We start from the raw sequence: 24,778 nt of genomic DNA on the forward strand, positions 1-24,778 counted from the left end.
TTCCCTCATTCCTGAAGTAATTCTGCAAGATCTAGCGGTAGCTGTGACCTTACTGTTCAGTACAGTCTCAGGAAAACCTATCTCAAAAGCACAGGTGAATGATACAGAAGCTTCAGAGTTGAGGTATACTGTTACAGTCTCCAAATGTAGTAGTACAGTGACAGAACTTCAGAACTCACAGAAATAAAGTTAGCAGTTGGAAAGGGAAGAAGACATAGCTAGATTTTAAAATTGTCAATCATTAACAAGCAAGTCTGGATGTGGATGAGAAGATGCAGCAGTCAAAGCAGATGTTTCTCTTGAAAATTTCAGTAGTTTGACTACTACACTGTATCAAGTATAGAACAGCATTAGTGAAGCTAAGAAGTTCACTTCATGCTGCAGAAAAGACCCTTATATGCCCCTGCACTGCTTAAAAGTCGGTCAGAGAATGTGAATCCTCTGTCATTAAATGATAAAACTCACATCCATCAAAGAGCAGATTCTCTATTGTTGCCTTTATTTCATGGGGATTAAATCCAAAGGATTGCTTGTCTCATGACAAGCAAGATCACCATGGATCTAGATTTTGTGCCTACAGTATCAAGAACCACTTGAAGCCATGCAGATGCTTTAAGTTTTTCTTCCATGATCAAAACCCTGAACTTCTTTCTGATGTCTTGTGTGTAAAGTAACACAAAGCCTTGAGAAAGCACTTATTACCAGCAATGTACACTTTCTCATGCAGCATCCAGGATATCTATGTATCTGCCACAGTAATTTAGCTGCTTCCAGTAGCTCCACATTTCTTACCAAGGGGCACTGAATAGTCCACTTGAAAGCCTCTAGAGTTTTTAATCTCAAAGTCCCAAACGGTAGTCAGAGATAAGCAGCAAGAATGAACAGAGCACAGTTCCACAATGGCTTAAAAAGCAAAACAAGGTGCCAGCTTCCACTAACAGACAAAGCCATTCCTCCCTCCAAAGCCAGCTACAGCATTTCCACTATGTTTGTGCCGGCACTACTGTTCCTGCAGTAAAACAGATAAGGGAACTAAATCCATCTGAAACATTATGGGTTTTTTTCTGGGTTAGTTTTCAACACCTTTATTTGAGCCTTCAACTCAAGAATCATGGTGCTGGCACAGGGGAGATAGTGGGAATACGCAACCACTGGAAAGGCCAGACAGCACCATTAGCACTAACCTGCAGTTTGACCAGCTTGAAGTGACTTTGGACCTAACCCCTAGAAGACACGTCTTTTTCTTCACCTAGATGGAAGGTAGTCAAGCTACAGACCTGATAAATACATTAAAAAACCTGTATGCAACAACTTAACATATTTATGATATCCATCAGCATATACAACAGTTTATGTTATGTAAATAAATACTTGAAGGATCTGGGCACTTCTACTCAACAAGGACAAGTCAAGTTCTAAAAGTAGATGAAGCATGTTTCCAAAAGAGAAATTTTGGCTGCAACATCTCAGCATTTTCTCTCCCTAATCAACTGCTTTTCCCTACCATCCCCTGTAACGCTCCCAACTAAAGCTCTTCAATATTTCCCACAAAACTCTCCCAGTATCTTCTGTTCTCCCCCATCCCAGCTGAACAGGATATAAAATACTCAACATCTGAGATGGGCATGCCATGCCTGGCCAATACAATGTTTTAACCAGTCAGCTAGAAGGCCAGGCAGAACAGGTAACTATTATTTTCAATCTACAGCCTTTTTCTTCAGTAGATGTGTAGATTTATCCAGATACCAATTTTCACAAAAACTGCAAGAAACTGATATTTCAGTCCTCAACTCCTATCAAATTGGTCTTAACCTGGCTAAATGGTTCAGAAGTTATTAGGAAGCAGAGATGGACAGAGAGCACAGATATTATTTTCTTGGAAAACCAAGCTAAAAGTATCATTCACATGAAACCAGAGTAAGTATGTTAGTAAAGTACATGACAAGACAGTCACAAAGGAAAATTAAAGAGAAAAAAGAAGTCAAAAGAGGCAATCAGATTAATATCACCTGTGGAGATCATTTTTAGACTTTCCACCTCTATAGATCTGCTCATTTTCCCTCTGCTGGGTAGCTTTGCACAATAGCAACTATTACAGCTATACACATTTTTGGTACATTCAAGCTGGCTCTTAAGGACTACTGAATGACATCTACCCTGCTGCAAGAGAGCGACGAACATACACAAGGTTCTCCTGCAACTTCACAAGCAAAGAATTAGCTCCCCCCCTAACTAAAATTACATTCAGTAAAGTTTACAACATTCATTTATATCACATATCTGAGAAGACTCATGGCTGCTGGTTGCTTTCTGTGTCAAAGAGGCAAAATTAAAAAAAAAAAAAACACACCAAAGAAAACTATTTGTTAGTCATGGGAAATAATCACAAGAAAATCAACAACTTCTGCAGGCAGAAACTTTAAATTGTTTAAAGACTTAGTGTAAAGTTAACATTTTTAAAGTTAACAGTTTTCAAAAGGGCGGAAAGATGAAGATATATAAAAGGTCTGAAAACTGTTTTTTATCACATCACTTGTGTGCACCACTTAGAGGGAAAAAAAACTGTTAAGAGATTTTTTAAATGAGTTCTTTCTAAAAAGTTCCTTTTCACCATGTGTCTAAAAGGAAGACCTCCTTTTAGAGGAGAGGCTGAGCAGTCTTGGATAAGTGAGTTAGAAAGGAGATGAATAACAAGAGAATATAGAAAAGTCACCGATCAGGTAAATTGTAAGACCCTCTTGGCCCTCTGTCAGAGAAAAAAGACATTTGATTAATTCAAGAGGCAGATACTACTAATGATGAAAGAAAATTTCTTTGCCGCTAGATATCACTGAGTCCAAAAGTTTGATGGGATCTCAAAAAACAAACAGGCCGTCAGGATTTATTACAACTCCCACAAATTCACTAAATAGCTTTTTAAATTAGAAGCATTACAAAGCCTATGGGGTTTAAAACAACCGTTAATCAACTCGGAAACGTTTATTTCCTGCAAACACGGGCATGAACATAATTTTTCTCAGATGTTTGCAACTTCCTCTTAAAGCTTATGGTTGAATGAGCATCAGATACAGGAGATCAAACTACTCTCATCCAGAATGCCGGCTTCTGATCTACCCAGAACAAAACAATAAAGAAACAGAGAATTCTGAGTCAAGATGTCTTCAAATTTGAGAAAATAATTTTTAATGGTGTTTGTCAAGTTACAGTCCTTGCCTCTATCTCAAGTGAGAATTAATTCAAGTTCAAATCCCCTTTCTGGAGAGCGGGAAGAGTAAAGAAAACCATAGCAAGTGTACAATTTGTGACAAAACAGCAGCAGCTACTAGGTTGTTAATGTTAGCATCTGGATGATTGTTAATATGCAAGTACCCAAATTCTGAATCCAAATTCAGAACCAGCCCATAAGGCAGAAAATAATTAAAATAATAGACCCCATATGGCATCTGGCCTGTCACATCCTTTGATAAAGCATCACTGCAGTTATAGTCATAACCTGAAGAACAGCCATCATTGACACACTGTAGCAGAGAGGCCAAAGAAAAGAGACTACACAGATGAAAATTAGACAAAGACTGAGAATAAAATGGTTTCTGAGAAAGATTATAAACAAAGTAACTTTTCTTTCCAAAAATCTTTAAAAATACTCTTGCCAACCCAAAACCTCCTTCCCATTATAAAGCAGAAACAGATAGTTTTGTATAACAGCAAAGATCACCACTTAGCAAAAACAAAAACCCAACAAAACACAACACAGAAAGGCACACAAAGTAGTAGTTATTTAGGAACTAGATTTTCTGCAGTGTTTTTTTATATCCTTGCTTCATCTCCTTACGGTTCCTGCTATAGAGACCACTACTCACTTAAATTACTGGGAAAATTAGCAGTGTGTTTACTTAGTATTTCATAACATGACTTTTCTATAAAGCTTCTATTTTTAATGCTTCACATAACAAAGAACATTTTGTTTATTTGCTCCAAATGCCATTTTCACAGCTATTATATTTATCGTACATCATAAGACATCTTCTGTATGAAGAAAACAAAATACACAGCCTATCACTACAATATAATATTGTTGAATACTCCAAAAAAAGGTAAGAATATAAAACCAAATCTTCTCCGAACAGTTTATTTATATGTAACACTAAAGGAAGCAAGTGCAAGTCAGTAAAATAATATGCAACATACTCCATCTACTGGCAAAATAGAGCAGTAGGACAAAGTTGTGCTATACAGCATCCCAGCAATTAAAGAGATGCTGATGTTTTATGTACTAAGTGCATCTAAACCCCTTAGCAATGACTAAATTACCAGACACTCCAAACTGCATGCTGCTGGTAGTTTCCTCTTCCACACGTAGATAAACAGGTGAAACGAGACCCTTCTCATTGGTGCCCAGTGACAACAGGCAATGGGCGCAGATGGAAATACAAGACATTACATTAAAAATTAAGAAAAATAAATTATTGTGAAAGCAGCCACGCACTAGAAGAGGTTTCCCAGGCATGTCACAGAGCCTCCATTCTTGGTGATATTCAAACCGCACTCATCAGCCTTGAGCAACCAGCTGGGAGCAGGGGAGTTAGATTAGATGATCTTCAGAGGTTCCTTCCAACCACACAACTTTGCAATCATACAACTACACTTGCATTTGGCTTTTGAACTATGTCCCATTCTAAGTTCCCACCAGAAGACTTGCACTTTTCTCAAAATAGACCGTCAATATGGAAATATTTTAAATTCTCTGTGGCAGAACTCTCCAAAATGGATATTCAGCAACTTCTAGTAATGCAACACTTCTAAAACTCATCTATGCTGTGATACACAATCCACCTCAGGTGAACCTTCAACAAGGGAAACAGAAGTTGCAGATTAAATCTATCATCATGCCTTCAAATAGAACAACTATTTGGAGCCACATTTCTAATAGCCCACCTGGTCTAATCAATTTAAAGAAAAAAAAAACTAAAATACATTAGAAAAATCAAATAGATCACAAAATAATATGTAACTAAAAAACTACATACAGTTGCATACAAAATACGTAACTTCAGAAAACAAACCAACACATGATAAACTAACTTGTTCTCTATTGTACTAGTCCCTCAACAGTAAACAGGGCTTTCAAATGGGCAAGGCTGCTGCACTGTGTGTTGTCCACTCTGTTTTCAGAGAAGATGCTTAACAATAATTTCCTTTAGAATTCTCAAGTGTTCCATCTGAATTGAGCTTTTTCCAGCTATCTTCTAAAATATGGTAAACAAAGCACCTAAAAAATCATTTCAATCAAAATAATTTAATTAAAATAATGTTATGACTGGTGATTTTTTTCCCTTAGATTGCTCTAATTCAAGTTCAAAGAGCAACAAAAGTGGGAGATTTTCAGAATTTTTAATTGGAGAGTACAGTTTTTATCCTGTGTAATTAAAATAGATGAATCACTGTCCTTGTTACTCTGTCTGTGTAATGTTTTAGTCTATAAAAAACCCAAAAAACTAAAAACACCTCTTACTTCTTGACCAGGAAAAATTTCCACTCTACCTCTAAAATTCTCTGTTCAGAAATGCCTTCTTTAAACTTGTTTCTTCCATTTATACAGTCACAACCTTCCATACAATTGGCTGCTATTCGAGCTCTCTACAATCTGCTCAGTTCTGCTCTCACCTTACTCTACCTCCTTCCTCCAAATATCCTTTTAAGACTGTTTCTCTTCCTAGTTTCTAGTCCCTACTGATCTTACCACATCAATATTTTAAGTGTGCCCGTGTACTACTTGAATCCCTTCTGCAGATGTCTGATTGCTCATCAACTCCTGGTTCTCTCTCTTTGATTACTACGTGCATCACATCCCTTCTGGACTAGGTAGACTCAGTCTTTAAAGGCAGTTTTCCATTTGATCATAGTCTCGAACACCACTAAGTCTCAAATTTTCTTGCCTTCCAACCTAAATCAAAACACTAGCAGAATGGATGCCTCAACAACAACTTCTTTTTTGTTTACACACAGAAACAATGGTAGTTTCCTTAAATCAATGGTTCTCATCTTCAAATGAGTGCCACTGCATCCACAACATTAGGTGGAGAAGAGCGCAGAAGAACCAGAGCTTCTTTTTAAGCAAGTCACCAGTAATGGCTGCTATGTCTCTTCCCAGGAGATCTATAAACGCTACCGTCTGCTGCACAGCACACAAAGCCAGGGAAGTGCTCTACAGATCAGCCAGAGAGAGAATCTCCACCTTGGATTTCACAGGAAACTAAAAAAAAAAAAAAAAATTAAGAATCCCTTCTCTCTCTCTGTTTTTTGCATGAGCAGCCAAGTGAATAAAGAACAGCTTGGATCCAACATCATCAATTTATTATAAAACAATTTATTCAATCCATAACTCTGTACGATTGACTTTAATTCCTTTCACAGAAAACATTACAGCTTCAGGAAATAAAACCATACACCTCAAACTTATTAAACTATTTGACATCAACACTATCATTCATATATAAATGATTTTCATCTCTGGACAGTTATCACCATGCCCAGAAAACTCTTTCGCATCAAGGAAAAGCACCATGAAGGAGAGCACAGACACCAGTAAAAATCTGTCAGTTTCTATCTATCAGTTTGCCTATTAAGCAATAATTGATAATGCTTAATAATATATTCATAACGATTACCCATCTTCATCAAGAAAGCCATGCACAACTACCAGTATATCCCTCATATTCATTTTCTCTTATAGTCTTTATTTTTTTTACAACAAAATTACCTGTTGTATATTTACCTGTTGTAATCAACCTACCTCTTGAAAATTATTAGCAGTGCCCCTGGTTACCTACACCACGGTCACTCCTCACAGTTCTACAGGTATTGATCACTTAATTGGACTAAACCAGTAGGTTGCAGTAAGAGTATCTTAACTCCACCAATAATGGGTACTGACTACTGAAAACTGGGTGCCATGAAGGAAAATACAGTTAAATTTGAAATCTCTTTTCTAACTTTTAGCATGATGCTGTATGTACTGGAGACAGGAAGTGAGTAACTATAGCGCGTGTGAGAGAGTATGAAGCAGCACGTAGTTTGTACCTGTGAATGCACACAGAGTAAACAAAAGTTAACGCTCACCAAACAGATAAAACTGATCTCATCAGATCAGAGCTGACTTATACTGAAAATAGTCTTTTTCAAAGAAAAATATAATACCTGTACTGCATTAGAAAAACAGTTCTTAATCACAAAATCAGAAATCCTGCTTCTTTACAACTTCATGGGCAGACATTTCACGTAGTCAGAAAAATAGTATTTCCTAAAGTTCCACGTATTTCATACCTAAAATTTCTCCTAGAAATAATCAGTAAACAGTAGTAGAGATACATTTTAAATGTCTGCCACTGGAAGTACCTCTAATGTTGCACAATTATCACCCAAGGTACTCACATGCACATTTATTCGCAGAGTTGGGCCACACCGCCATTGTGGGTTTTTGTTTGTTCCGAAAAGCCTCTTCAACTCTAGCTTCTGTCTTCCGTACAGTAGAACCATGAGGATTTATTTGTTCTGCTGTTACTGACAAGCCTGCACACAGAAGATAACCATACCTATTTAAATAAACCAAGCTGCATAAAACTATTGAATTTAAAAAGAAATGTAGAATACCATGCTGCACTAAGAACATATCAATTAATATTTAGTTGGACATTCAAAAGAAAGATTACAATCAAGAATGTTTGTTTTCTACAGAAAAAATAACTTACTGCTTGCATTGTGGTCTTGGAAATGTCAGTTCTGACAGCTTAGAAAAAGTCCCTAAAGATTACACTCTTCTATACATATTTCCTCTATAAAGCAAATTCTTATTGACAGTTTCAATTTTTCCTAATTCTAAGCAGATGATTTAAAATAAATGGCTATTCATTATAGCACTGTATGCCATATCAAAAAGAGTATCTCAGTAAAAACCTTGTATTGTCATCATAATCTGTTATGTAAAATGGATCCATTTCAGAGTCAATATGAGCTCTTAGATTAAGAAAAATATGATTCTGCTTCTAACAAGAAGTCTGGTTTGCTTTCTGAAATATAATTTAATCTTATAGCTTTTACTATTTCAAAGGGGTTTTAATTAAATTTTAAAAATCCAAGCTTTCATATTAGTGAAGTACATTTTAAAGACATAAATAAATCTCTGAAGTTTCCTATCCATGAACTAGAATTTCCCATCCATCCACTGTAACAGTCTTCAAAATGTCACACCATGTCATACATGTTACCAACAGTAACCAGAACCAAGTGATCAAAAGCTGAGGAGACACTCTAAAAACAATGGATGCAGAAATTAAATAGATTCACAAAGGAACTCTCACCTAACAGTTAACAGCTACAGCATAACTTTCTAGGTACCGTAAGAAGTATTTCCAACTGTATATCAAGCATATTTCATTACTTGAAATATCCACCACTTCTACCTTGTTATCTGCTGGTTTCCACAGGAAGCTGCCAATTCCAGTGTTCTAGGTTTTTCGTGGTTTGGGTTTTTTTTAATTTATCAACTTAGAACTTGTTTTCCTTATATCTACACCCTTTCAATTCTTTCATATTTCAGTAATACAAGAACATGAATTCTAGTTTAACTTCTAGATACTATTTTTTTCTGTTACTTTTTTCTATTTTATTCTGTTACACTGCAGCATTACTTTTGAAATCGGTCACCAGTCTCAGTACTACGTAAAAACGGCAGATTTGTCAAAAAACCCAGAAAAGTTGTGGGAAAAGAAAGTGATGCAGAAAATACCTTCAGTTTTAAAACTAAGATGGCTAAATAACTTGCCAAGAGAATTGCAAAGAAAATGGCTATGGAGCTTTTTAGCCCTAACTCTCATCTTCAATATCCTGGAAATAAATTAAGAGCTAATACATGGCACTACTCAGAAAATTGATGTCTTTTTAACTGGGTGAAGATTGAAAAGCCTACAGTATGTGTCACTTGCTTCCTAAATTCCTCTGTGATTCTAGACAGAAACACCTGGTAACATTTCCAGAGAATCTACCAGAAGCCTCATACAAATCAGCTTGCTCGATTCCATCCAAATCTCATGCTGAATGTAGAAGTCTTTCCAAATGCAGCCAAGAAAATGTTGGCCAAGATCTGATCAAGTATGGGGCACATTCTTTTTGTCAGAAGACAAATTGCCTCTCCGAATGTCACAGCACCCACTAACTCCATCTATGGCTGCAACACTACCTTGACCTCTTCTGAAGAGGTATTAATACAAGTTTTATATTCAGTCCAGCAACCACTAACAGATTGTCATGATAAATGTGGACTTTTTTCCCCCTGTAGTCCACTGTTTGCGTTATTGCCCTTCCTTCAGAAGAGTCCTGTTGGCAAGCTAGGAATCATAACTCTGGTCAGGCTTGAAGGTAGCGTCCTTTATCAAGATGAGTCCAGAAATACACGCAGACTGTGTACGTGCCAATCTGGCACTTTTAAAGGAAAATGAAAACAGAAGCTTAGGGTACTCTGAGCTGAAAAAAGAAAAAAAAAGCATGCATCATATAGTGATGCACGCTCACTGCAACTGCAGTCTCAACATTCATTTAAGGCCTTTGTTGGACATTTCTTGTTGATACTAAAACAAAGTACTTAAGGGTTCAGTTCCCTGTCACTTTGCCTCATACACTAGTCAGGCAACAAGGCTGGTTGCCTGATTCAGCACGATATCATCAGGTAGCTCCACTCAGGCAAACAGCCCGATATAAGCAACCACCCTCGCATTTAAGCAACCAGTTGCACAAAGCTTTTGGACAGCAAAAAGCAGAGTTTACACTGCTTACAGTTTTCCTCAAGTATATCCTCACTGAAACATTTCATTATTTCAAAATATACTCTTATCGTGAAGAAGAGAGGAAAACGGAGGATCTAGGGATCACTTCTCTACCTGACCATCTCTGGTAATCACTCCAAAGAGGAAACCAGAAATCCCATAATAACCTTGTGGACGTCCAATCAAAAGAAGAAAATCCAAGTATATGCCTTTGTCATCCCTTACCCTGTTTTCAAACATTTTGGACAAGTGTCAGAGTCTAGGCCAGCAGATGCATGATGATTTTGCTTATCTGCTGTCTTGCTGAGCATATTCTGTAGAGCAAAATAGGAGTAATGGCAGGGTTGATTAGCATTCGCATTCATTCCATCCATTACAATGACCATTGTCAAGACTACAGCCCTGAAGAGCCATCTTCTTGATGTTCTACACCACAATCTTTGACACAACTCTTGATTCAGGGACCTGACAATCTCTTATACTTGCCTTACAGCACGAGGTTTCCTTAGAGCTCAAAAGCTTGATACATTTTTCTTCATCCATAACCAGTTAATCAAACACAGCTCCTTCCATGCGCTCCAACTCTTCTGTCCTTGCTAATAGTCAATGATTTTAGCCTTCTACACTTTGCAGCTGGACCAACTACAGAGCTCATTTGTTCTTAAAAACCACCACGATGTGGTCCAAAAGCATAAGCATCTTTGAAATGTCCATTGTTGTGTGTGAGCTGCTGTCACTCACAATTAGCTGATACTGCTAATCACCTATATATACTGAAGACCCACTAATCAGCATCCAACACCAACAGTATCTTCTTTTCCTGATTTAACAAGTTCATTGCACCACAAGTACATATTACTTGGTCGCTGCCACAGAAGAAAGGGGCAGTGTTCCAGTTAGCTTTTGGGAGACTTGCAAGGAAGGACTCACAAGGTATGCAGTCACTCTTGGTAACAAAGAGCTCTTACAAATGGTTACTTTAACCTTGGAAGCAAAAACATTTAACAATCATGGGGGACTCATAATAGATAATTAACTGAGTATAGCTCACAGCATGACACTAAAGCCAAAACTGGGAATATTCTTATATTTCTAATAGAAAAGTACAGAGGAGAAATGAAGGCACTATAATAGTTCTATTTTACAACCACATTGAGTTGCAATTGGTTCTCTTATCCACAATTCAAAAGACACATTGGAAGCTTGTACAGAATTAGACAAAAAAAAAAAGCATGACTGAATGGGAAAATAAAAAGTACTGTATTCGTTCAAACCTGAAGAGAAAGCCTACAGATACTTGCAGGGTTCAAAGAAATTTATTAAAAAAGGGTCTTTAGTCTACTGATAGAAGTATTTCAAGAACCAGCAGCTATACGTTAATACCGGCCAAATTCAACCTAGAAATCAAATAATGCAGTTTTTTTACCAAAGCTGGAAACGAAGTAAGAAACAACTTGCCAAGGCAAGGCTGAAATTACTGAAATCAGTAATCCCTAAATTAGCATGAAATTTTGTTATAATGTTATAGTTCAGTGACTTTCAACCTTTATTTTCAGAACTTGAAACCTTTTCCATGGAGGTACAGAATCTGTCATTTAAACAGAGACTTGTTCCCATACTGGGAATATGTTTGTGCTTTTGACTACCTTTTCTGGTCACTTTACAAGCTGACCACAGAATTGGAGACCTATGGTCTACAAGTTGAAAATAACAGCACTAACTTCATCAAACTAAGCAAGGATGTCCTCCAACATAGGTGGTTGTATTTCTTGACTCTGGACCGTTGGAATGTCAGCCTCATGCTCCCCTCAATGTGTATGTAACACCTGTTTCTTCATCAACAGATAATCACCAAAAGGACGCTTGTGCACTACCAGGGTGAACTGAAAAGCCACTGTTTTAAACAACAATTATGATTAGGGAGAATGGTATTACACTGCATTACATGGCATTTTTGGAATACAGCTCTACTTTCACTGTATCTTCAGTTGCACTGTAAGCCCCAATTTATCTGTTCACCATGTTCTAAAATACTTTTTGTACCAACAGGCAATGCACCCTTCTTTTGTAACAAGGGCAGTGTCTTATTAGACCACCTCTTATAGTAGACAAGTTTCAAGCTCAGGCATCCTTTAACATGCACTGCCTGAATCTGACATCTGTTCTGTATTTCTTCTTACATTTAAATTTTTATACGGACGTTTGTAAATTTTGTTTTCTACCCCATATATGTTTGATATGATAAATGAAGTTAAACATACCTCTTTTTCTTCTCGCTTCCTTGATTTCTTCACACATCTTATTAAACTCTGGATCCAGTTCAGCAGCAATGATAGCATGAGCGGTGTCCTTCAAGGTACAAGCTCTATGTCTAATTATTTTATCTAGAAAACAGGACAGCACACTTGTTAATTTTATCACAAATATGTAAATTCTTTACCATATTATGTTGTTCTATATCGTATATTACAACGCTGATAGAGACAGGGGTAACTGGGAAATAGTACTGTATGAAAATGTAGATGACTCAACACCACAGCACGTTCAAAATTCACAACCCAGCTATGTAAGAGATACAGGAAGTAACATACATAGGATAAATATGTATATATATAGAAGATATATTTTCAGAAGTATCAAATTGTTACTTTAATCAATACTGGCATTGTAAATAAGTACAAACAGTGAACGATGAACACACCTAAATCAACTTGCAATCCTTAGTAACTTGCTAGAATCAGCAAGCGTACCAGTTTCTACAAGCAAAGCTAAGCAGTATAATGGAGTACAGTGCAGAGAGACCAAAAAGTAATGGGACACTTGCCCAGGAATTAATTTATCCACTGGGCAAAAGGAACACTCACACAATTATATTGCCTGCAAAATCATACCAGATATCTCCTGAATTTGTAAGCTAGCCCTACCTTGCTTATATTCCTCCCATGTCTGGGAGTTTTTTTTGTTTGTGGGGGGTGGGGGTGTTTTTTTAACCTTAAATTATTGCTTAGTTTTTATTTAACATCTACTAGAAAATTCAAAATTTTGCAAAAACAAGTTACTTTATCACTTATATTGAATAGCTATTGCTCATTTTAATCCATTGAGAAAAACTTGCAAGAAACAAGCCTTGAGTTTGCTAAATTTTCATCTCTGTTTGGGGAACAGGACAAAAAATATTGCCCCTACTGGAAGCCTACATGCGAGTCATGAAAAAACATTTTTTCAGAGAAGACAAGTTCCCGTATCTCTGAAACACACTAAAGAAATTATTCCAATGTTGTTGAAGTTTGAAAAGTAATTGTACTTAATAAGCTTGTATGTGGAGAAAATTGAAATCTAGACTGTTGTTTCTGAGTGAAACCTACAACACTCATTGTTTGCTTTTAGCACAAACATATTTAATTTGTCAATTCACCCACACCGAAATACTTTTTCCAGCTGATGGACGTACTTCAACAGCAATCATTAACATGAACACCTACAACATATTACAAGATTAGCAGATTTAATCTGTTTTAATAATCACTGAGGACAACAACTAAGAATATCACTGAACATTTATTAAACAAAGTTTGTAATTCTAGAAACACTGAATTTTACAGGTGGAGAAACTGCAGAGTGAAAAATAATATCCAGTATCCAGCTCAAATAAGCTCTACTTATGTTTTCTGGGGAAAACTGCCACCACTTAAGACAGTGCTTCAGAGGGGCAAACACTATTATGTGTAACATATAATGGTAATGTTTCCACACCTTTAAGAACATTTCCTGCTCAAACAACGGAGGGAAAGAAAAAATAATCTTACTACATAACCTATCTGAAATTTTATAGCAAAGTACCAGGACGAGGGGGGAAATGCAAAAAAGGCAGTTCTGAGTATCTGTGCTCTACATAACACCAGCTGGTCTGGTCCTCTGGTACTGTCTTTCCAAGTGAACAACAACTGGATGGAAGCAGGTACAGTATGATTCTTCTGCAAATTCAAGCATGAAGCAGAGGTAAGTGTATATGCCCAGCTTTAAAGAACATTCAACCAATGCATCTGAACGCTCATTCACAACAGACATGATGTGCTGCCTCAGCAGTTTATTCAAAAAACAGCTCAAGAGACCTTGCAGGCCAGAAGAGCAATACATTATCAGCTGTTGGCAATAGAGAGGACAGAACTATCTTACACTACCTACTGAATGGTCAGAAACTCTAACCCAAAACTTAAGCTAGAAATAGCCAGATCCATTTCTCCCAGCTCAGTCTGGAGGCAAGGAAGACCAAAAAACATTCCTATTGTGGTTCCCTAAACAAAATTCCCTAGAATTTCCTATTCCTAAAATATCCTGATTTTGGTCTCCTATTTCTTATAGACTCTTTCTCTCTGGACAAGCTCAATGAAAAACTCTGTTGCTAAATGACTCCCAAGTTGTCTTTGCTATCAGAATAAACGTAAATGTTTCAGCCACACTGAACCCATGACTTGTGGTGTTCACGATCCTGAGCAGATCTGACCTTAGAAGTCTCTAATCCCATAACACTTGCTCTAAAACTTAAATAAAACCTCTTCAGACTACATTTCCTAGAATTAAACAACCAAGCCCACAGATTCAAATGGCCTAAAACTGAGAACAAAGGCTATTCTTCCAAAAGTCCATCGCTAAGTCACAAACATACGTCAGTCGTATGCAGGAGGTATGTCTCATAGTCCATCTTCTACAGAGGCGCTCTTCAGAGACACTCAGAACCCAAGTGTCCGTCAAGGCTCTGATGAGTTCACAGGAATTATACATTAGAAGTCCTCTAAAGTGTCTTATCAAGATGACAGATCAAGATGACAGTCTTATCAAGATACTTTTGCTGTATTTTATCAATGCACCTTTTTTAGTTGTAAAACAAAATGAACCATAAATTGAAGAAAGCTTATTTTCCACGTATGTGAACCAGCACTGGGTTCAAAAGCCAAATGTGAAAAACAAGCGTAGCTACTTGACCAGACTATATACTGTACCTAGTCCACAGAAGACACTTGCAGATACCTCAGAAAACCAAAAATTTAAGAAGCAAGAAAAATATAGAAAAACAGGCCTTAAGCTGGTGAAATGATTTCACAAGATTCATGAAAAACCTTTTAACGCCTTGGACTGCATTTGCAGATGGATCCGGATTTCCAGGTCTCATATATATATCACAAACAACTACATTTTAAAAGGGTGCTTTTTTGGTGTTGTTATGTTTGTTATTGACGACTCTTGAAGGTGACAAGTTTTCTTTTTGCAGTGTGCATGGTAAGGTGGCCCTATCAAAGGGTACACAAGACGTTCTTTCCTTAGTTTTGAGCATGACAACTCTTACAAGCCCTTCAACCTACAAATTCCATTTAAATTGAAAGAACTCCGCCACATTTTGTCACGACAATATCTTCTAATCTCTCCTCATCAGCCGCAACTGACTTCCTAGCCAGATGATTTATCCTCATTTATTTCTATCTCCAAGTACATAGTTCTTAATTCCTGTGTGTGAGTGTCATGTTCTAAGCCAAAGTGGAAACAAAGCAGGCCACCACCAGACTGCGTGCAGGATTCTCTACAGAGCTCTCCAAATTACATTAAGGGTTTTGTTGCATATACAAAGTCTACTCACTAAAAAGGAGCTATCAAATTTGAAAAGGAAGTACAAAACCTAGTTTATCAGAAAACAACTCTGAATGCTGTACGTAGTTCTCCTACTCTTATAAGGTCCCCCAGTGCACCACACGCCTCAGAACACTAAAAGCTCAGACCCTCGGGACTTGCTTGCCCTAATTACCACATAGCACGCCGTTTATTTAAATGCCCGAATAGGAACCAAATACGTGATAAAACACCAGGTTCTCAGGTTTAGGTAGGCCAAAACAAAGCAGGTCCTTACCTCCAGGATCTTTGTCTGGATTGTACTCCAATGCATTGCTGCAGATCAGGTCAATATCTGTTAGGAAATCCTTGGCTGTTAAGTAGTTGTGTTTATCAATTTTGGTTATTACTGTTGATAGGTCCATTGGCTCTTTGATAACTTCAAGGTAATCTGAAACCTATAAACAGACAGCATACAGAAATGACACGGACCATATGCACAACAATTTAAACACGGCAAATTTCACATCTTCATGCTCTTACTCATTCCACATACTTAGCTCTAGTGAATTACCTTATCATTTTGATTTCTAAAAAATTTATGTTGAAAACAGAAGTTTCACTAGACTAAATAAAACACTGGACTTCCAGAGTTACTTTTTTCCCCAGTAGCTTACCAATTTATCTCTCAAAATGAATTAAATGGTATTTTTGAGGCAAAACATTAACATAAATGTATTTTTAATTTTATTTAGACTGGGGGGGGTTTTATAGTGTCTTGGGTTAGAAAGGTAAAACTTAAAACCCTATACAAAACAAGGGAAGCTGTATTTTGTTCTCCATGTAGGTAAAGTTCTCATTAAACTGAACAGTCAAATTGTCAGCTTTTAAATATCTTCTATTGATTACTTCTTTCAATCCCTCATTCAGCAAAAGAAGTCAGGTTTTATTGATTGAAGACATTAACCTGACTACAGAAGGGCACCTAAAGGGACAGCCTTATGTCACGGTTCAGAGTTTTCTGTAAGCTTATCTCGTAACTGGAGATTTAGCAACCACTAGGGTACGCTAAAAAGTATTTAGTGTAATTAATGATACCATAAGGGTTTCAAGTTTCACAGTCAAATGTATCAGCACAGCTGCTGTAACAAATTTCACCAAAAAAAAAAAAAAAAAAAAAAAAAAAAAAAAAAAAAAAAAAAAAAAAAAAATCTATGAAATTGTTATTTTCCTCAAGGAAAAAAAAGTCTTGTACTTGAATGTTTCAATGTAATTAAGATTACAATCAATTAAAAATACTGGCAGCCTCAGACACATTATTGCAGTTTTTTCCTTTTGAAATCACCCACATACGATGGCAGTTGCCAAAATGCTGAAGAGTTAAATAAGCATTCAGATCTAGCCATAATAGATTTTTTTTAATGAAGTGCCTGTAGACATTCAGACAAAAGCATATTACAGCATAAACTAGCATTTACGCATTACTTCAGTGGACAGCAGTCTATCACTTAATTCCTTAAATACACGTTGAAATTTATAATAAAGAATTAAATCTGAAAAAAACTCTCTTTTTCTCTCCCTCTATAGAAACACGATAATAATTGGTTCAGTGATTGGAAATCCAAGCCACAGGCTTCCTTTTCTTGATAGCACATCATCAGAAAGAAACTTCAGTGGAAACTGTAAATATTGCTGCTTGAATTAGTCAGGAACATCCTCGACTTCCCACATAGCAGCATTCTCCACAACACAAGTAGGAGTGGAACAAACCTAACCTATTTTCTCAGAAAGACAAGCAGACAGGCTGCTGCAGAAAAGGAAAGATAGTCCTGTGCTTAAATGCACCAGGTGGCACAAAAAGGATTACATTTAATTTTCAGTGCTGTGATTATATATGAGCATGATTTTTCACAAATCTTTAAATAACAAATTCGCATTTTGATTCTCTCCACCTACAAAACAAGGACAGTAATTTGTTCTTTCTCCACATGCTCTAACTTGCCTTAACAAGGCCAAGTTCCTTGTGGAAAGAAACTGCCTTTACTAAAAGGATGAAGAGCCCCTAAAATAATGGGCCTCCCAAGCAGTTTCATAATAACAATCAAAAGAAGTTACTGCTCAGACCATGCTCACACGTTAAGTTGCCACGTTAAAGAGCTCTTGCCAGCCTTTCAAAATAGCCAGCTATCGAACACTATGGAAAGTTCAAATTATGAGAGGACTGTGTGGGCCCACAAGAGACTCCCGTTCCTTCCCGCATGGAATTCATACTGCAAATCTGCTTTTTACAATGCTGTAACTCTTGATATGCATATTCATCTCAAAGTTTTCCAAGAGAGATACTTCTCTGCAGAAGCAAGTAAGCTGCTTTTATTTTCTTATGCAGTGGGCCAGCATCTGATCTCAAAGTCAGACCAAACACAATCCTACTCATATAGCAGCACCTGAAAACAGATTTGCAGATCAAACTGTCTCATCAGTTAGGCAAGCACACTCCATAATCGACCAGTTAATGCCTTATGATGTGCTACCATTTGTGATTAATGGCATCCACAAGCATTACTGCTGAAATTATTCAACAATACTATTAAGGCTGAATACATTACAGAACACAGATCACTTTCCCAATATTACCAAGCCTATGATTACGATGTAAGAGCTTTTATTAAAGAATTATATTTATGGTTTCAAATATTTCAGGAGCACTGGTAGGGATAAGTGTGATGCCATTTTTAAATGCTGATTTCAGTTATAAAATTGAATGGGAATGCACGAAGTTTTTCAATAGATCACTGCTATAGCCAAAAGACAAGCTCCAGCTCCTGCATCAAAGATGATGAGGCTGTGACTACCTCACCAGCTAAAAAACAGCATTTTAGATAGGAAAGATTATGGATCAAACATCTATTTTCTTACTAATTTATCAATTTCCTTTTTAAAATTTATATTCTTTTTCTAATAGTTTCAGCTTCATTGTTTGCACATTACTGAAACAAGACCTCTTCAATATCCACCGGTTTGCTGAAGATGTTAAAGCGTTTGTCTGTGGCCAGCCTCTTGGTAACATCCCTGAGAAACAACCGCAGCTCTCTCAATGTGTTCTCTTCCTGGTCCTCCATTCGCTGTTTTTCCGCTTCTGACAGCTCACGGGCAGGACATGGCAGTGCAAGAGGAAGAACTTCCAGAGCACGAAGAGCTAGGGAAAAAAACAAGAAGTCAGACAACGGAAATATTAACAACACAGTGGCTCTTGGGATTATGCCACTTCAAATTTCATTGTTTTTCATCTGCCTCATCAATCTAACTATCCCTGCATCCTTAACCCACAGCTCTCCATTTTCCGAAATCAGTAAATGTAACATACAAAATTTATTCCTGGCACTGATTAACACTGTTAAATGTTAATTACACAGTCATTTACCCACACCTTCTGAAAAAGTAAAACATCACAAAATAAAACATTCCAATCACATTACTATTATTTGGTTTACTGTAATTTAGTTACCAGCCTGTTTCCTCCTTGGTGGGGGCACTGCTGCCTCATCAAGAATTAACCCTTTGAAAAATCGCAGCCTGTCTTCTTCACTTGGTCTTTGAATATAAAAAACCTCTTCATACTGGATTCTGAAAATACATTTCACCTAAAAAAAAAAAAAGCCGTATGAAAATTGAGCCCCTACTGAAAAATAAATGATTAATGACCATATTGAAACACTAGTCACAAACTTTTCAAAATTATCCACAAGAGAGAAAAGAGTAAACTCTACCCAAAGCTGAGTACACAGCCTAGGGAAAACAAACATTTGTAATTCTTACTAAATTTTCAGTGGTAACTAAACTTGCAGTACCCCATGATCCTAACAATGGCCACCTCTGCAGGTCTTTAGACTAAGTCTGCATTTAATTATACTAGAGTAATTTGTCAAAATGAACAACTGGCTTCTCAACAAACTAGCGTGGAGATTATGAAAATCGGTAATATGGACATGCATCCCTCATAAAAGAAAATTACAAACATTCCCATTAGTATTGTTTACCATTTGATATATTTGAAATTAAGTTAGAAAAACCACTGCAAAACAGAATGTTACATGATCAAAACATTCTGAAGAGCAGATACCTCCCTAACAATGCCTCCTTCCACAGTAAACTTACCTCTTCAGGCAATTCACTATACATGGACTCGGAGGTAGACAGTAGAAATATAGGGGAAAAAGATGGTATATCTTGCAGCAAAGTTAGAAAAGTAGCTCTCACAGTTTCACTGACAGCTTCCCACCAATCACCAATATGAGGCATGTAAACAATACTTGGTACTGTTCTTCGAGCTTCACGAAAGATCTAATTAAAAGAAACGGTGGTATTTAAACTAAGAAACTATTTGTTATTATCACTTGCGAGTAAAAAAAGTTACTGTGGACTAGGAAATGACTATGGTATTTTATGTACAAATGTTCCAATAACATTAAATTATCTAATGATAAAGTCTTTCTAAACAAGTGTTTGTGACTGTCACCTGTATCATTCAATTTTTTTATGTCAACTTGCTAGAGAGGCTATAAAACAACTGCTTGTACCTACGTTTTAAAAACTGGCTAAGAATGAAAAATGAAGATGAAAATCAATCTGGTTTGCAATCCATACAAAATCCACCACTAGCTCTTCTGAAACATAGAACACGTAAAACTAAGTAAAATAGCCTAGAACCGCAGCACACCAATTCATACACAAGCTCATAAAATGAAAATCAGGAATCAAATACCCAGATTAAACATACTTGACATTAGGTATGTGTTTGAGGGGGCAAGCTAAAAATGTAGTAAGTCTCACAAGTTGGCACAGAGAACTCAATCACCCCCCCGGAGACCCCTTTTTTTTAAAAGAAGGAGCCTATGAAAATCTGGCTTTTAAGTTACATTCCTGTTAGCTGCCTTACATTCCCCTTGTACTCGGCACTGGTGAGGCTGCATCTCCAATACTGTGTCCAGTTTTCAGCCCCCCTCTTCAAGGACATTGAGGTGCTTCTGTGTGTTCAGAGAAGGGCACTGAAGCTGGTGAAGGGTCTGGAGAGCAAGTCCTATGAGGAGCAGCTGAGGGAACTGGGGTTGTTTAGTCTGGAGAAAAGGAGGCTGAGGGAAGACCTTGTTGCTCTCTACAACTACCTGAGAGGAGGTTGTAGAGAAGTGGGGGTTGGCCTCTTTTCCCATGTGACAAGTGACAGGAAGAGAGGAAATGGCCTTAAACTGCACCAGGGGAGATCCAGGTTACAGAGAGCATTGTGCAGTATTGGAACGGGCTGCCCAGGGAGATGGTGGAGTTTCTATCCCTGGAAGTGTTTAAAAGAGGTGTGGATGTGGCATTGATGGACATGGTTTAAGGACCCTGGCAGTGCAGAGGGAATGGTTGGACTTGATGATCTTATGGGTCTCTTCCAACCAGATGATTCTGTGATTTATGGAACTAATAGGTTCCAAAATTATTTAACTTGCTCATTACAAGAGAATCTGAAATGTCACCTGTGCACATGATTCTTCAGGCGTTTTGGCACTGACTGAATAAAGTGCTGGCAGATCTAGCCTGTGTACAGAGAATTTTTCAAGGGTGTGCAACAGTGCTGGGGCAAGGTGAGAAGTCTGACCCGAACCTCTCTCTCCAGACAGCAATAATCTTGGTCTGTAAGAGGTTGGCTGGTGATAAGCTGACCTGCAAGACAGTAACAGTTACAAAATACAATGAACCTGTGAATGTTATCAACGGATGGATATACTTAACAACCTATTTTAGAATTCAAAACACTTTCAGTAATGGGTAACAGTTTCCTACAACAGGCTAAAAAAGATTCAGCTAACTCTGCTACACCTCAAGACTACTCCAAGTCTCAGTAATGTGACCTTTGTCTATTCTTTGATTTCAGAGCAATTTAATTCAAACTCCTCTGTGCAAAGCTATGCACATATTAAATCCATGAAAATTTGTATTATAACCAGTTTATTTAAAACCAATTCCTTGATCATATAAAAAGACTTAATGGACTTGCTGTGAAGGTATCTATTTAATCATGCCTAGTTCAGTCCCAATTATTAAAGCACCTCATTTCAGTAGCCTCAGGAATCCCAGGTCAATCCATTCATCCCTTAAGTGCTACCCAAGACTTCCAAGAACCACTTAGCATTTCAATACTTTGTTTGTTTAAGAAATAGTACCTGAAGTAGGATTGAATAAAATCACTATTCATCTTCTATTATAGAATATTCGTACACTTCTATTCAGTAAATTTCAAGACAGAAGAAAAAATTTAAAGGAAAAACTGTAAAGGTAAACTTATTTTTTGTTTTTGTTGTTGATAAGAAATCCTAAGGGATCCACGCAAGGATTTGGGGGGTTTTGTGATTACTTTGGGGGTGAGACATGAAGAGAGAAGCATTAGGTTTATCCACTAAAAGTCTCTTCTACTTATAGAAAATTGATTATGAAACAACAAAGTTTTTTAATTAATTTGTTTTTTCTGTCGTTAACACATTTTAATCTGCACATCAACCAGCTTGGGCAATGACACAAGACTGGCTGGGTTTATTTCAGGTTAAATATTTTCTAACAGCCATGAACACTGTTGACCTTCAGCTCTTCAGTTCTGGTGGTGAAGGTTAACAGGCAGAGAACAATCAAAAGTGCTCAGAAAAATTGTTTAAGGTAGGCTTACATAATTTTACAGAAATAAACACAATCTTTGAGATTATTTTACTTAGAAACTCATCCACACAAATATATATATTGTGTGCCCATCTCCTGATCCCACAATAAAAGCTTAAATGTGGCATTAAAATATTTGACTAAGTACCTCCAACTATTTGAACTTAAATCCTTATTTTTATGCTTACACTTCCATAAACATTGTTCTGGCATTACTCTTTAGAACAAAAATTTTAGCTGTTTTCCACAAGATGGCTCTACTAAACAGTACTATACTACTACTGAACAGTTTTCCTAACCTCATTTTCTTTATTTAGCAAACTCCCTACTGAACCCATTACATAACGTAGTCTAAAACTATTCTTAATACAAAATGAAGAAACCGTAGTTTATTATTGTTAATTATTGTAGCCAGTCCAATATACACAGGAGGTGTATATATACACACATATGGAAGGTATTTGCATGAAAACCAATGAAAAAAAGACAATAAAAATGCTGAATGCATTATCCATACAACGCATCCAAACAGCTGTGTGCTCTGACACTCAACAAGACTTTAGACCAAGAAAAAGCAAACAATCCCTCCAAAATACTCCTACATACCTCTCTTCTCAGTTCTTAATCTTTCAAATCACAATGGCTTGTTACAATTAAGAATTGCTGTTAACATCCTCACTTCTAAGCTACACCTGTCTGTTGCAAAGATTTCATATTACCCTGTCTAGGATGTGGCCTTTCCTAAGACCAGTCACATAAAACTCTCATTCGTACCCTTACGTGTTTCTATCACAGAACACCATTGCCACCACAAAGCAAAAGGTCACCTTCGTTACCTCTCCTGATGTGAAAACTTTATGGCTTTATCTGGTTACACGCATTTAGAGAAACACTCACATTGTAAAATGAAGGTAGGGTTTATGTATAGCAGCTGATGACTGTTTCTTTGGTGATCCCGAGTGACAGCTCGTCTCAAAAATTGATGAAGCGTTTTCTTCTTCACTATCATCTAATATTAGACTTAGTACATCTGTTCCAAGAAATACATTAATTAGAACTTTACACTTCTAAGTACATGCACAACAAACAAGACTTAAATTTTTTTCATGTAAATTATCACTCCTTTTCAAATGTAGAAAAATGAATTAAAACTATCTAAATATCAGAACACAGAATAAGTACTTATTACTTCAAAAACCAAAACAAATCCAATATTGTAGAAGTGTAATCATAATTACAATTTATTTTTTTAAACCATCAACCATAATAACTTCACAAATACAACAAATGTTTAACTTGCTATGAAATGCTTCCTTTAGTTCTATTTCACAGCTAGAGGTTTTTCAAGGATAAAGTTATAAAATATGTAATTCCTCAGACTACATACAATTTTGTACTTACTTATTTGTTCTAAGTGCCAAAATTTTTTACAGGTACAATCCTTCAAAAATTATTCTCAGCATGACTACCTAGACAACATATGTTTATCAAGAATTGTTTACCATCCTCTGATAACCTGTCAAACAATATCAAATTACTTTTTATCAAAACTCTTCAATTCTTTCCAAGTTCATATATTATACTTTAACCTATTTTAATTCCTTTGCTAATAGAGTAGCATAATGAGCTGAAGTACGTGCTACACAAACCTTCAGAAACAAAAAGCTAAAATAGTGATTACATACAAAGGCAGACTGCAGGGACAGACAACTGCAAAAAATACAAATATGGCACTAAAATACAAATATAGTTGACAGTTGGAAATTAGGTACAGCTAAATCAGCCATCAGAGCTGCAACGTGATTAAGAGTGGACTGCTGTGATTTGATAATGGGAAAAAAACTGCTGCAAGATCTTCCTTAGCCCCAGGAAAGGAGTTCAGTTGATGTTACCCTAAGCAAGCCACTCATTCCCACAGAGAAATCAGCACAGTAAGAGCAATGCAGAGGCCAAGTCTCCTGAGGAACAGAGTACTCTGCAATGGTTGGGCAGCATTTCTGAAAGCAGCCTGGAGTCACTGCAGAACACTGCTGTTCAGGGCAACCACTGGACATCCTAACAGTAGCTTGAGCTGGCCACAGCCACTTAGAAAAACGGACTGCTGTGAGCGTAGGATTTACCCTACGGTCCATATTTGGTATAGCAAAAATTGTTCCCAAATACATGATGCATGCAAGATTTGCCTGATTTACATGAAGCCATGGCACAATCTTACCACACTGATCAAACCCCCATCACAAAGGAATTAACTTCAAGGCAGCGTTAAGTGTTGGATGGAGACGCATCTAAGGGCTATGCACCTAGACATTTGGTGCCAGGAAAAACTGCTGAGACAACTTCCCTTAGTTGGCTATGTGATCGAAGGAATGGGATTCAGAATAGACTGGGCAGGAATAATACTCTGGTGGTATGGGAAAAGGAATGACCCAGTCACACACCTGACTATCATTCCTCAGCAGGCAAAGTGGCCAAAGTTTGGCCCAACCAGTGGCCAAAAACTTCACAGCAAGAAAAAGCAGTACAGAAGCTCCTGGAAATTTAGCTCTGGGCAAGGGCAGAAGCCTTCAAACCAGCTGGCCTCCTAACTCTCGGTTCACTGCAGTCCCTAAATAGGTGGAATTTTTGCTATACCATATGTGGACCGTAGGGTAAACCCCTATGCTCACATG

At 37.1% G+C, this 24,778-nt stretch overlaps 1 protein-coding gene across 1 annotated transcript in view; it reads right to left on the minus strand.

Moving 5' to 3' along the window:
- Positions 1-23,139, minus strand: part of LOC104502098 (ATPase family AAA domain-containing protein 2B-like) — a gene marked incomplete at its 5' end in the record, with an annotated part of 33,483 nt that extends 10,344 nt beyond the window's left edge. The window contains 8 exons of the mRNA XM_010146022.1: positions 7,432-7,569; positions 12,080-12,202; positions 15,718-15,877; positions 18,419-18,615; positions 18,925-19,060; positions 19,575-19,760; positions 20,936-21,122; positions 23,007-23,139. Coding sequence (XP_010144324.1) covers positions 7,432-7,569; positions 12,080-12,202; positions 15,718-15,877; positions 18,419-18,615; positions 18,925-19,060; positions 19,575-19,760; positions 20,936-21,122; positions 23,007-23,139 — 1,260 coding nt within the window. The remainder of the gene's footprint in view (positions 1-7,431; positions 7,570-12,079; positions 12,203-15,717; positions 15,878-18,418; positions 18,616-18,924; positions 19,061-19,574; positions 19,761-20,935; positions 21,123-23,006) is intronic.
- Positions 23,140-24,778: the final 1,639 nt, after the last annotated feature.

Source organism: Buceros rhinoceros, unplaced genomic scaffold (genome assembly GCF_000710305.1).
Source record: "Buceros rhinoceros silvestris isolate BGI_N320 unplaced genomic scaffold, ASM71030v1 scaffold1162, whole genome shotgun sequence".
NCBI lineage: Eukaryota > Metazoa > Chordata > Aves > Bucerotiformes > Bucerotidae > Buceros > Buceros rhinoceros.